Below are 12,123 nucleotides of genomic sequence, written 5' to 3'. Positions count from 1 at the left end.
GGCGCCCTCTGGTGGTTAGATCTGCAATTACTCCAGAGCAGTTGAGCCTGGACTGTGTATCCATCTCCTGCTTACACAGGTGGCCCATCCTGGAGAACTGACTTTTCTCCTTGAACGCCAATCTACGCAGTCTCGCGTCAGAACTGTGATGGACTTTGCACCCATTTTCCTGGTCTTTGCCCTCAAATCTGTAAGAATTTCCTTCAGCTCCATCCTGCCTGTACAACCTGTAAAATGAGTTTTGTCTCCCTGCCTCTCTCTTTCCCTTCCTCCCTCTGTTCTCTGTCTTACCCCTCTTCAACGGGTGCTTCAAGTGTTAAGTCAGTAATATATGAAGTGCTAAACAGCGCTGAATGTGTATTGCTGCATAATATATCTAAAGGATTTATTTATTTATTATGTATACAGTGTTCTGCACACCTGCAGGCTAGAAGAGGGCACCAGATCTCATTGCAGATGGTTGTGAGCCACCATGTGGTTGCTGGGAATTAAACTCGGGATCTCTGGAAAAGCAGTCAGTGCTCTTAACCACTGAGCCATCTCTTCAGCCTCTCCCCCCCCCTTTTTTTTGAAGCAGGAGACTTGGAGGCTGGTTCCCTGTCAGTGGCCATGTGTGTTCCCCAAGCAGAAGACTATTAAGGCTATTATGAGGAAATACACCCCAAGGACATCCCCTCCCACAGTGAAGTTCTCCTTTAACTGAGTAGCAAACTCGCTTCTGCAGCTTTAAAAGCAGCCAGTCCTAGGGATGGCTCAGCAGTTAAGAATGCAGGTGGTGGTGGTGCACAGCTTTAATCCCAGCACCTGGGAGGCAGAGGCAGGTGTATCTCTGTGAATTCGAGGTTAGCCAGGTCTACAGAGTGAGTTCTAGTCCAGCCAGGGCTACACAGAGAAATCCTGTCTCACTCCCTACCCCCAACTAAAAGAAAGCATGCCTGAGGCTCTGTAAGCAGACCACTTCAGACAGTTCACGACTGCCTATGACTCCAGCTCAGGAAATTCGATGCCTTGTTTGGGCTTCTTTCGGGCATCCCAATGCACATACAGAGAGACACATGAATACATCTGGAAATAAAAAACAAGCAAGCAAATAAGACAACAACAACAACAAAAATCTTTACTGATCCTGAGCTAGGCAGTCAAGTGCACACCCAGGCAGCTTTATTTTCTAAAGTTTCATCTGCCATTGTTTTTCTAAAGAGACACTCCGGAGTAGCCAGAACAGAAATCCCCACCGTGTGCTTCAGCATCCAAGGGATGTAAGAGCATTGCTAATGGTCATTCTCTGTTTCCAACGAGCAGGTGAATGGATGCTTTCCAGCGGGAGCTCTGAGGCCACTGTCATCATTCAACCCTACAAATGGGAAACCCAGTGTCAGAAAGGCTAAGGGGGTCACCTAAGCCCGCAGACGTCAATGAGAAGAAGCTCTGGGTTATAACCCAACTCTGGTCATACCCAAAGCTGTTATGCACATTCTCCTTTTTTTGCTCGAGACAGTTTAAATTGGGCTTTCAAACGAAGAAGAAAGAGTTAAAGTGTAATTGAAATACCACTTTCTAAAGTGAAGACCCTTAGGTCCTCAGGGTGAGGACCAACTCCACGAGCTAGCCTGTTTTCAGAGCTCTCTGATTTTCTGCATCTCTGCTCAAGAGATATTCCAACAATGTGCAGTTTTTGCTTAACCCGACACTAGTACTCTATACTAGTAGCCTATTATTCTTTGGAGAAAAATTACACGTAATAAAACAACCTCCATTTTGCAGGAAGGAAAATGACGGACTGGGTAAACAAAGAGGCTCCACCCAGGTCAGATACCAGGGCAAACCTCAACTTGGCAGGCAGGTCTTCCGGCATTCCCTTCTTAAGTCTTTCCATTTTCTTGTCTCTGAGTGTCTACAGCCCTGATGCTCTGATGGCCTGTCATGTGGCATTGACTTAGCTCTTTGATGAAAAAGATACCATCTACCCTATGAACACCTGGGGAAGAGAGAGAGCAGGGAAGGGAGAGGGAAAGAGGGTGGGAGAGACAGAGAGAGAGGGGGGGGGAGGGAGGGAGGGAGGGAGGGAGGGAAGGAGGAAGGAGAGGGAGAGAAGGAGGAGGGGAAAGGGAGAGGGAGAAAGAAAGAGAGGAGTCAGGCTCTTAAGTAGCCCAGGATAACCTTGAACTTCTGCTCCTCCTGTCTCCACCTCTGTAAGTGCTGGGACTTAAGGCGTGTGCCACTGCGCTTAGTTTGTATGTGCACGCCATACAAGTATTGAACCTAGAGATTCTGCTGCCTGAGCCCCAGCCCCAGCTCCTGGGGGCATGTGATGCTTTATGCACCAAGCATTTACAAGCTTGCCTCCTGCGCAAGTGACTGGGTCTGGTACCCCACTCACCTCTATCACTCGGCACAGTGTGTGACTTTCATAAGAGAATCCCTTGGCAAGACTGTCTAGAGATCTTAAATTTGGGGAAATTCTGAGCTGTTGGTGGCTCTGGTATGGCAGAGGTTGCTTCCCTACACCCGCACGGTGCAGAAGAGGGGGTGTCAGGGCAGGTAGGCATCTTTGCTCTGTGAAGGCCTCCAGGACTCTCTGCCCAACCCTGCTCTCCTCCCGGTTAACACTGGCTCACCAGCACCTCACTGAAGGTGAGAAGGAAAGAGGGGAGGAGGCTTGCTCTGTAACCCAATCAGAAGAGCACACATTCCCTTTGCTCCAGTGTCCTGGGTGAGGTCTGAGTCCCAAGGTCATCTTGAAAGTGGTCCTGGGAAACAGACTCCAAATGCTCAGCTGTGAGTGGTACAATGTAGAACTCAGGCCTAAAGGATGGAGAGGAGTCTACCTCGTGAGTCTGAGACTATGCACCGGCCCTGGGAGAGTGCTCAAAGCATACCCACAGGGAGACTGCCGCAAAGTATCCAGGCCCTTGTTTATAACAGTAGGGACTGGAAACAACCTGACCTGTTTACAAGCAGGACATGGGTGAGTCCAGCCTCCTGGAATAGCGGAATGCAAATGTGATATTCATTTCATCCTTCAATTCACCCCCAAAGGACGCCAAAGACAGTCAGATAAGATTTTACGAAAGTCCGACTGTGTGAGACCAATATGTTTGCTGGTGTGTGTTGGGGGGTGTTTACAGAATATGAGTGAAGAGTGCCTGGCAAAAGTGTGGGTGACTTCCAAATGGCTGCATCGCCACAGAGATGCACCCCACCATGGAGGGGATGACCTCCAGAAGTTACATCATGGGGACTTTCTTGAGACTAACCTTTTACTCTGAATGTAGTCTAGATTCTCTTAAGATCCCTTGCAGCTGGGTTCAGCAAGGGGAGGAGGGCTTTAAGACTTTTAAAACATCTGTTAGGGAGTGTTAATAGCCTCACTAATGTTAGCCTTACCACAGATCCGGCTACCATTGCATTGCTGTGTTCTAGTTGCCATGGCTAAGGGCAAAATCCAAGATGGCATCATGTTATGCCCTGAGGAGGAGATGGCACCATAGAACAGCTACTTAAAAAGAAACATTCAGGGCTGACTGGCCCACATGTCACTGGGCACGGCTCTAGGGCCACAGAAATGGATTCTTATGTTGAGTAAATATGGGTCTAACATACAGGTTTAAGTGTATGTACTTTAAACCATTTTTATTACACCTATTTGTTTATTGGGGTGGGTGAGTGTGTAGTGCAGAAGTGACAGTCAGAGGATTGCTTTCAGTCCTCCATTCTCTCCTTCAACCACGTCGGGTCCGATGCTCAAATCCCAGTTGTCAAGTTCGAATCCCAGTTGTCAAGTTTCGTGGCGAGTGCCTTTGTCTGTAGATCCCTCTGGACAGCCCCAATGTGCTTTTCTTTTCCCTGCTGGGTTGCTGGATGTAGTCTGGCTGTCCTGGAGCTCAATATGTAGACCAGGCTGGCCTTTTTCTGCCTCTGCCTCTGCCTCCTGAGTGCTGGGACTAAAGGCCTCCTGGCTGTATGTCGTTGTTGGTTTTTTTTTTTAATTTTGTTTCGTTTATGTGTTTTTTGAATGAAGGAAGGGGCCCATGAAGTGCATAAGAACCATGGAATTTTTTACACAGCCCTATAAAGAGCATTGGATATGAAACATGTAAACTAGATAAAACAAAGTCAAACCCCCAAACCCCAAGACACAAAAGTAGGGGCCCTGAGATTCCCCAACAAGCAAAACTAATCAGCTTGGAAAGCTCTGGACTTCACCAAAGCAGAACAAAGGCACATCCTGGGGTAACAGTTCTAGATCTTGTGTTGGGCTTTGTACCTAGCCACGGTATGCAATGTTTTCTAATCATGACCCGAACCTTAGCTTATGGACTTTACATCACAGTTTAGAAAAAGAAAGGAGAGAATGGTCTTGATACAGTTAATAATTATCTCCGCAAGGGATTGAATACACGAATCCCCAAGACCATGTGACCTGAAAAGATCTGAGGGTGTCGTTGTGTATGACAGTCTCCAGGAAGGCAATGGCAGAGCCTCTGGCAGCCTGGCACTACGGCAGCTTAGTGAGGATGCGCTCCCTGTTGCCACAGCTTTAAGTTGTAAGCAGCAGAGTCCATCTGACGCGAGTGAGTGGGAATGGAATTTACTGCAGAATAACAGGAAGTCCTCAGAACAAGCTCAGCCCACAGTTACAGCAGGGGCTCACAGGACGCCATTGGTCATCCTACACACTCCTTACCCTTGCCTAGCTGGTTCCACCCCTGGCTTTTGTTGCATCTTTGTATTGTTCCCCCAAAGTGGAAAAACCTGTGTGGAAGCAGTTGATTGGCTAAGCCTAGGCCAGGTCTCACATCTAATAAGAAGATTGGGACAGGGCACATTTCATTTGACTTCTAGATTGAGGGAGCTGTGACCCTTGGTCTTACATGTTTGTGCCACCACATCCTATTTACCCAGTGCTGGGCATGGAACCCAGGGCTCCATGTGTGCTAGGCAAGCACTCTACTAACTGAGCTACACGCTTCAATCCCGGGTGTGAGGAGGGGAGCGTTTTTCAACATGGGGTGAGATGATGCCTTCCAATATAAGATTGAAATTACACTTTGGGGGACCACGGGATGCCTTTTAGCTGAAACCTGTAGGGAGAGCATGCAGGGAGGGTTACGGAGGAAAAGGTCTGGCGTGGGGTGAATGAAGCGCCGCGCCGCGTCCTGCTGCAGCTCAGTCCCAGGGAGCCGCTCGGGGCTGAGTGCAGCCACTACGCTTGGGTGCAGCTCCAGTGCAGGGGCGGGTCCCGCGCTCAGCTCTGGCGCTCAGTGGGGCGGGGCCGCGAACGCTGTCACCCGGAAGACGTCGCGGCGGGTAGGCTCTGGCTGGCCCTCTTGGGGGATCCCGGCCGGGAGGGGAGACTGCGGGGCCGCCTGTGGAGCGATGCCAGGCCCCTGGGCGCTGGGCGCGGTGGTAGCCGCGCTGGTGGCCTCGATGCTCCTGCTGCAGCGTGGGGACGAGGGGTCCGGGGCTGGCCCCAGGTAACCCCGGGTAGGGGATGGAGCCCGGCCCTGCATCCTGTCCAGTCGGGCCAGGTTACCGTGGTGTAAGAGGCCCGGTGTAGTAGAGAGACACCTGGGCGCATCCAGCTGGGCACATTTGAGGTTTGGCCTTCGTCCAGAGCCCCGCCATGACTCAGCACTTCCCCTGGGCTGGGACTGTGTAGATAGAATCTCTTCTGCCTAACAGATCAACAACCCTTGGTCCCCAGTGTACAGACTGTCGCTTAGCACTCTGACACAGTCCCTGTGGGTGTTGTTTCCCCAGCATGGCGGACAAGGAGGCCCTGCCTAAGCTTCGGGAGGACTTCAAGATGCAGAATAAATCCGTCTTTATTTTGGGCGCCAGCGGGGAAACCGGCAGAGTACTTTTAAAAGAAATCCTGGGACAGAACCTGTTTTCCAAAGTCACGCTCATTGGACGGAGGAAGCTCACATTCGAGGAGGAAGCTTATAAAAATGTGGTGGGTATTTGAGCTGGGGCTAAAAAAAAAAATGTAGCCACAGTCTTTTTGCGGAGGGGAAGGTGTCCGTACCCAAAGGCTGATCCTTGCCAGGTGGTGGTGAAGACGGAAAAAAAAAAAATGATCAAAATTGGGTTCGATTGATCTAGAAGAGCCCTTCTAGCAAACCCTGGATCGTGCCTGGCTTGTAGGCCCGCCTTTTATCCTAGATCATCCTGCAGCGCAGTCACGTGTCTGGAACCTAGGCCGGAAAGGGGAACGGTGGTCAGAGAAAGCCTCTGTGTGTAGTTCCTAGACCACGGTGCTTGCTCATGTAGCCTACCTGTGCGCTCCACAGAGTGGGAAAGTGTGACAAGGACAGGCGGAGCTTTCCCTGCCTGTCCCCACTTCACTTCCCAAGCCTGTGTCTGTAAATGCAATACTGCCTTCCTCGCTGAGTGATACTGTCCGGGTTAAAGCACGTGGTAGTGCCAGACTTCCTTCTGGTCGTCGTGCCAAAGCATCTGAAGTCAGAGCTTCGGCCTATGTCTTGTTCTCCAGTAAACAAGAGTTACCTATCAACTGCAGCAGATTAAATAGTGTAGCATTCTGCCGGGACCACATTCTGCCAGGACCATAGTCTTGCTGGGACCACAGTCCAGTCCTGTGGGTCCCAGCCTGTGGACTGGTGGGCACACTTGCAAATACGTGTTCTTGATTCCTGTGATTTCCTGGTTGTTCGTCTTACAAATGTGTGGTGCATCAGAACTTGCTGGTTTAAATAGACCTCTCTGGCCTCAGATGGGTGCTGGGTGGACTCCATAGTCTAGCTTCCTGAGCCCTGGGGAGATTTTGACAGTGGAGCCTAAGATTTTTCTCTAAGAGCAGAGTCTTGGTGGCAAGTCTCTTTACCAGAATTTATTTTTGTTTTGTTTTTGTTGTTGTTTTTGGTTTTTTTTTTTCTCTTGTGTAGTATATACTGTGCCAGGAAAATCCCTCTGAAGAAACTGAAGGTAGTGACAGCCCCCAAGATTTCATTTGAGCTCCTGGGTGATGGAGAGTTGCAAGCTTGATGGCATGATACAGGATGATTAGGCTTGAGATAGTGTTTCTCTAGCTAGTGTAGGCTGGCCTTGAACTCAGTTCCTCTGCCTCTGTTTCTGCCAGTGCTGGGATTACAGGCACTCTTAGTTTGCATATACCAGTTTCAGCATAGATTGGAAAGACCACGGAGGAAACCAAGATGGGGTTAGGGATGCAGCTCAGGTGGTAGAGAGCTTGCTTTAGCACACACAAGACCCCTAGTTCAGTCTCTAGCCCTGCGTAGCTTGGATATGGTGGAGCAAATCTGTCCTTTTAGCGTTTTGGAGGTGGAAGCAAGAGGATCAGAAGTTCAAGGGCAACCTCAGCTACATAGGAAGTTTGAGGCCAGCCTGGCCTGGAGAGAGATGGAGGGAGAGGCACAGAGAAGACAGAGACACTGAGGAGGAGCTATACAAACTGCGGAGGCCGAATCACAGGGATCGGAACAAGTCCCAGGAAGGTGCCTTTGTCTCGAGTTCTTTCTGGCTTATTCTAATGAAGATAGTTCTTGAATTGAACTGATTATCACCCAGACATTACATCTGGACAAATGGAGGTACTCGTCTGGTCAACAGTCTGCCGCAGGTTTGGAGAGATGGCTCTGAAGTTAAGAGAACTGGATGCTCTTCCAGAGGACCTGGGTTAGATTTTCACCACACACATAGTGGTCCGCAACCATCTATTAGGTCCAGTTCCAGGGGACCCAAGGGGCCCCCTGCTGGACCTCTTGACTATACCCATGTGGTGCAGAGACATGGATGCAGGCAAGTACCGATACACATAAAATGCATTTTAAGAGATTTAATTAGAAAATAAAAACTTGACCACAGTTGGATGTCTTTGAGTACTAGGCCTAAGATTTGAACCTGGATCTTTGAGATTCTACTTGCCACTCTGTCCACATCCTACCTGAATGGTTTCCTTCCTGGTGAAGTATAGATTGGTTTTTGTTTTGTTTTGTTTTGTTTTGTTTTCCCAAAGGTAAGGTACACATGACCTTGCTGTTTGAAATCTGACTTACCCTGCAGTTGCTTTTTCTGTGAACATACATGTGTACTACTGATTAGATTTTTTTTTTCATTGCTGGGCATACAACCCAGGGCCCCACCTGTACCTTGCAAACACTTGGCCACTGAGTTCTACACCCAGGTCCAGGTCGGGTTTTTTTTTTGTTTGTTTTGTTTTGTTTTGTTTTGTTTTTTTTGTGAGAAAGAGGAATTTGGCAAACTTTATGTTAAGAGTTTAGATATTTCAATAATTGTTTGTTACTTATTCTTTACATCTTGAAGAGTGTTTCGTCTCTTTAAGTGCGTGAAATTATATGTTGCTGTGCCCTTCCTTGTCTAGAATCAAGAAGTGGTGGACTTTGAGAAGCTGGACGACTACACAGCTGCCTTTCAAGGTCATGATGTTGGCTTCTGTTGCCTGGGCACCACCAGAGGAAAAGCCGGAGTGGTGAGCAAGAAATAACCGTGTCTCTTCTCACTGCCCAGTACTATCAAGAGCCTCTTCCTTTCTTTCAAAGATTTATTTCTCTTACGTGTTTTTGTGGGGGGGGGGGAGAGGGGAGTAAGGGGAAAGTAAGGGGAAATGGCTACAAGAGGGTACAGATGCCTACAGAGTCCAGAAGAGGGCATCGGAGTTACAGGTGCTTGTGGCTTCCTGATTTGGATCTTGGGAACTGACTTCAGATCTTCTGTAGACACACTTTGGAATCCTAACTGCTGAGCCATCTTTGAAGCCTCAAGGATTCCTTTCTCGCTTACTCTCTTTTTTTGGGGTCATACTGCAGTGCTTAAATGTAGAATGTGTTTAAGATTCCATCTGCTGCCCCATCTGTATTATGCACGGGACATTGCAGATAAGGTCATCTTCAGAATAACCTTGAGTTAGGGCCTGAATGCCGGCTACGTCCCAAAAATTTATGACATGATCGTGCCTATGGAGATGGTACAGTCATCACAACATCCCCTGACTAAGGGAATCAGCCTACAGTCTCTGGACAGAAGTTGGCTCATGCCGTGGGTGGTAAACTTGATGTGTTTTTCCATAATCAATGTTTTTAGCCTTTTCTCTCACTCATTTGCTTCCACCTGCTTTCAAGTCAGCCTTTAAACTTAGGAACTAGATCGTCTGAACCCAGAGGCACGATTCAGTCAGCCCCCGTGATGACTTAGCCATCAGCAGTGATTCAGCCAGGGATGACTCAGCCCTCACTGACGCAAAACTGCTTCAGTACACATTTTATGTTCTCTTTAATGGTGTGCTAAATTGAGTCAGCCCCTCTCCAGGAGCTATCGTGTACTGCAGAGGTAAAAGTCGTGCTTTATAGTACAGATCCTGGGCAAGCATTTATACGTCTTATCCAGTTTAGATCTTAGTATGGCTTATTTCTCTGGCAGGATTTGCTTGCTGGAGTCCACATCTCTACTAAATAAGTCGGATATTGATTCTGCCATAATGGTTGTTTTGGCCACTTTTTCATGAGTGTGACAGAGTGCCTGGCAGGAGCTGCTTGAGGCAGGACAGGTTCATTTTGGCTCACCGGGTGAGGGCTCAGTCCATCGTGGTGGGGAAGGCAGGGTGGCAGGAACCCGAGGCAGCTGGTCAGCTGGTCAGGAAACAAACATGATGCCAGGGCCCTCTCACTTCCTCCTTTCCATTCAGTTTAAGACCCTAGCCCATGGATGGTGCCACCACATTTAGGGTCGTCTGCCCACCTCAATCTACAGACATGCCCAGAGATTTGCTTCCAGGTCAGATCGAGTTGACCATATTAACTTTTACAGTGGGTTACACTGGGTATGGTTCTCCCTGCAACTGGAGGGAGAGGCCGTTGCGAGCCCCCTGGTGTATGAGCTGGGAATTGCACTTAGGTGCTCTGACAGTGCTGTTACCTGCTCTGAGCCACCTCACCAGCCCCACTTAACGACAGTTTTTATAAACCAGTAGATCTATGAGGCTCTGAACAGTGGTTTCTAAGAGCAGAGTCGTGGCCTGGTTGTGTCTCTCTAGGCTTTTTGGTGCTACAGAAGGTAATTCTAGAAATGGTTTCAGTTGAGATGGACATTCCTGTCCTGTGCAGTTTTGCGCTTCCACCCTGGGAGCCAGGGCTAGGGAATGGATTACAGAGAAGTTCTGCTTTCCCAAGAATTGCGTTTCTTCTTCTAGAAGGGGTCCTGTGCCTGCTTAGCTGGTGCAGTCCTAAGAAGCACGTCCTCCAAAAGCGCGGCAGCTCTCAGCTGCAGGCTCAAGCCTGGCTTTGATGATGACTCAGCAAAGTAAACTGCTGCATTAGCATAGAAGAAGGCAAAAATAGTGTTGGGGGAAATGCTGTAGTTCTAACCTTCTAATCGGAGTAGGTTAGGTTCCCACTCTTAAGTCACTCAGTATCTTTTGTTTGTCTTTCAAATCGGCCGGGAAAGATAAAGGTAATAAATGAACTCAAAAGGGCAAAAATAACACATCCAGGTGAATAAGCTGGTGTCAGTGGGCCAAGAGAATGGGCAGGAAGTAAGCTGATACTGCCGAGAGAGAGAGAGAGAGAGAGAGAGAGAGAGAGAGAGAGAGAGAGAGAGAGAGAGAGAGACAGTGTGTGTTTGTAGGGTGTGTGTGTAGGGCGTGTGTGGTGTGTATGTGTGTGTGTGTGTGTGTGTGGTGTATGGTGTGTGTGTGTGTGTCTTGTAGGACCCAGGGCACCTTGGTACACACCTGCCAAGACAAGCTCTATAGAAACCAACAGGAAACTGAGTCTCAGTTTACCCTAAGGCAATACCTGGTTTCAAAAAAGACCACAAACTGAGACCACCCACGTGCCACCTTGGAACAGAGCATCCCAAGGAAAAGCCTAATGTTCCAACTATTATAGATAGAATCACTTGATGTTGCCCCACACACACCCAATCCCCTTTTCACCAGGGCACCCCTAGACAAATGTTAGCCAATCAGGGATCCTGAACCTTCGAAGTCCCTCACCCCAACTTCTGCTATTATAAACCCCCCACCCCAACTTTGCTGGGGCTCTCCAGTCATGCCAATACTTGGACACAGGGAGAGTCCAAGTTCGAACTTAAGAAGGAATAAAGGCTCTTTGTTGCTTTTACATATGGGACTCAGTCTCTTAGTTGGTTTTGGGGGAATTCTGTGGATCTGGGCATAATGTGTGTGTGTATGTGTGTGCGTGCATGCATGCGTGCTTACATGTTAGGGTACATATATGGAGGTCAAAGGACAACTTTGGGGTGTCTCTCCCACCTTGTTGGGGACAAGATCTCTCTCCTATCATGCTTCAGGTTAGCTGGCCTTTGAGCTTCCGGGATATTCTCTTGTGCCTCCCATCTTGCCATCGTAATACACTGCATACCACCTCGGGCTTTTGTTCTAGGTGTGGAGCTCCACTCTACGACTTTCAAAGCCTGCTGTGGTGTGCACCTGTAATCCCAGCACTTGAGGCGAAAGCTGAAGGACCCAGGAGTCCAAGGCTATGCTCTAAGGGTGGCATCAGCCTGGAGTTTGTGAGACCCTGTCTCCAAAGCAAAGGACAGAGACCTTTAAAAAAAGATCACTTGGATTCAGCGTGATACACTGTTTGGTGGTTGCAGTACCTTAATTTGAGAGGTGACAGCATACAGGTGGCTAGGAATCGTGCTTCAGTGGGGCTTGTGACTTTCTGAGAGGACCTGAGCTAATCCCTGCCAGGATTCTGGGTTAATAGGCCTCTTTGGAGGAGGACTAGCCACGTGGCTAACCCGATGGACACCGCCACGCTGGTGGCAGGCCTCGTGTCTTTTAGTAGCTGTTTGCTACAGGAATACACTGTGATTTTACTTCAGCAGTGGAGAAGCTCAGGCTTCTGCCTCAGTGCTCAGGTCCTCTGAGTAGCTGGCTAGTCGCCCTGTGACTCTTTGTGGAATAAAGACCGTCCTCGTGCAGTGGCATTGGGTGAACCTCAGCACACATTGGGTGGCCTCCCAGCGGTGCGGATTAGAAGTCTGAGGTCAAGGTGTTAGTGGGTCGGTTCCTTGATGGAAGGGTTCTTTCCCTGCCTTCCCTGGTTGCCTTTGCCCATGACATTTTCCCTATATGCATGTACGTGCATGTGT

At 48.9% G+C, this 12,123-nt stretch overlaps 1 protein-coding gene across 1 annotated transcript; it reads left to right on the top strand.

Annotated features, from left to right (window-relative positions):
- Positions 1 to 5,316: 5,316 nt before the first annotated feature.
- Positions 5,317 to 11,535, top strand: LOC119805725 (oxidoreductase HTATIP2-like; the record flags this gene model as incomplete). The annotated part of the gene is made up of 5 exons (XM_038317558.2): positions 5,317 to 5,477; positions 5,764 to 5,959; positions 8,369 to 8,476; positions 10,193 to 10,302; positions 11,406 to 11,535. Coding segments are annotated over exons 1-5 (642 nt in total), but the record flags the coding sequence as incomplete, so codon positions are not given.
- Between the last annotated feature and the right edge of the window lie 588 nt (positions 11,536 to 12,123).

This window comes from Arvicola amphibius, unplaced genomic scaffold, assembly GCF_903992535.2.
Source record: "Arvicola amphibius unplaced genomic scaffold, mArvAmp1.2, whole genome shotgun sequence".
Lineage (NCBI taxonomy): Eukaryota > Metazoa > Chordata > Mammalia > Rodentia > Cricetidae > Arvicola > Arvicola amphibius.
The sequence above is the reverse complement of the archived record's forward strand: the minus strand, read 5'-3'. Positions and strand labels throughout refer to the sequence as shown.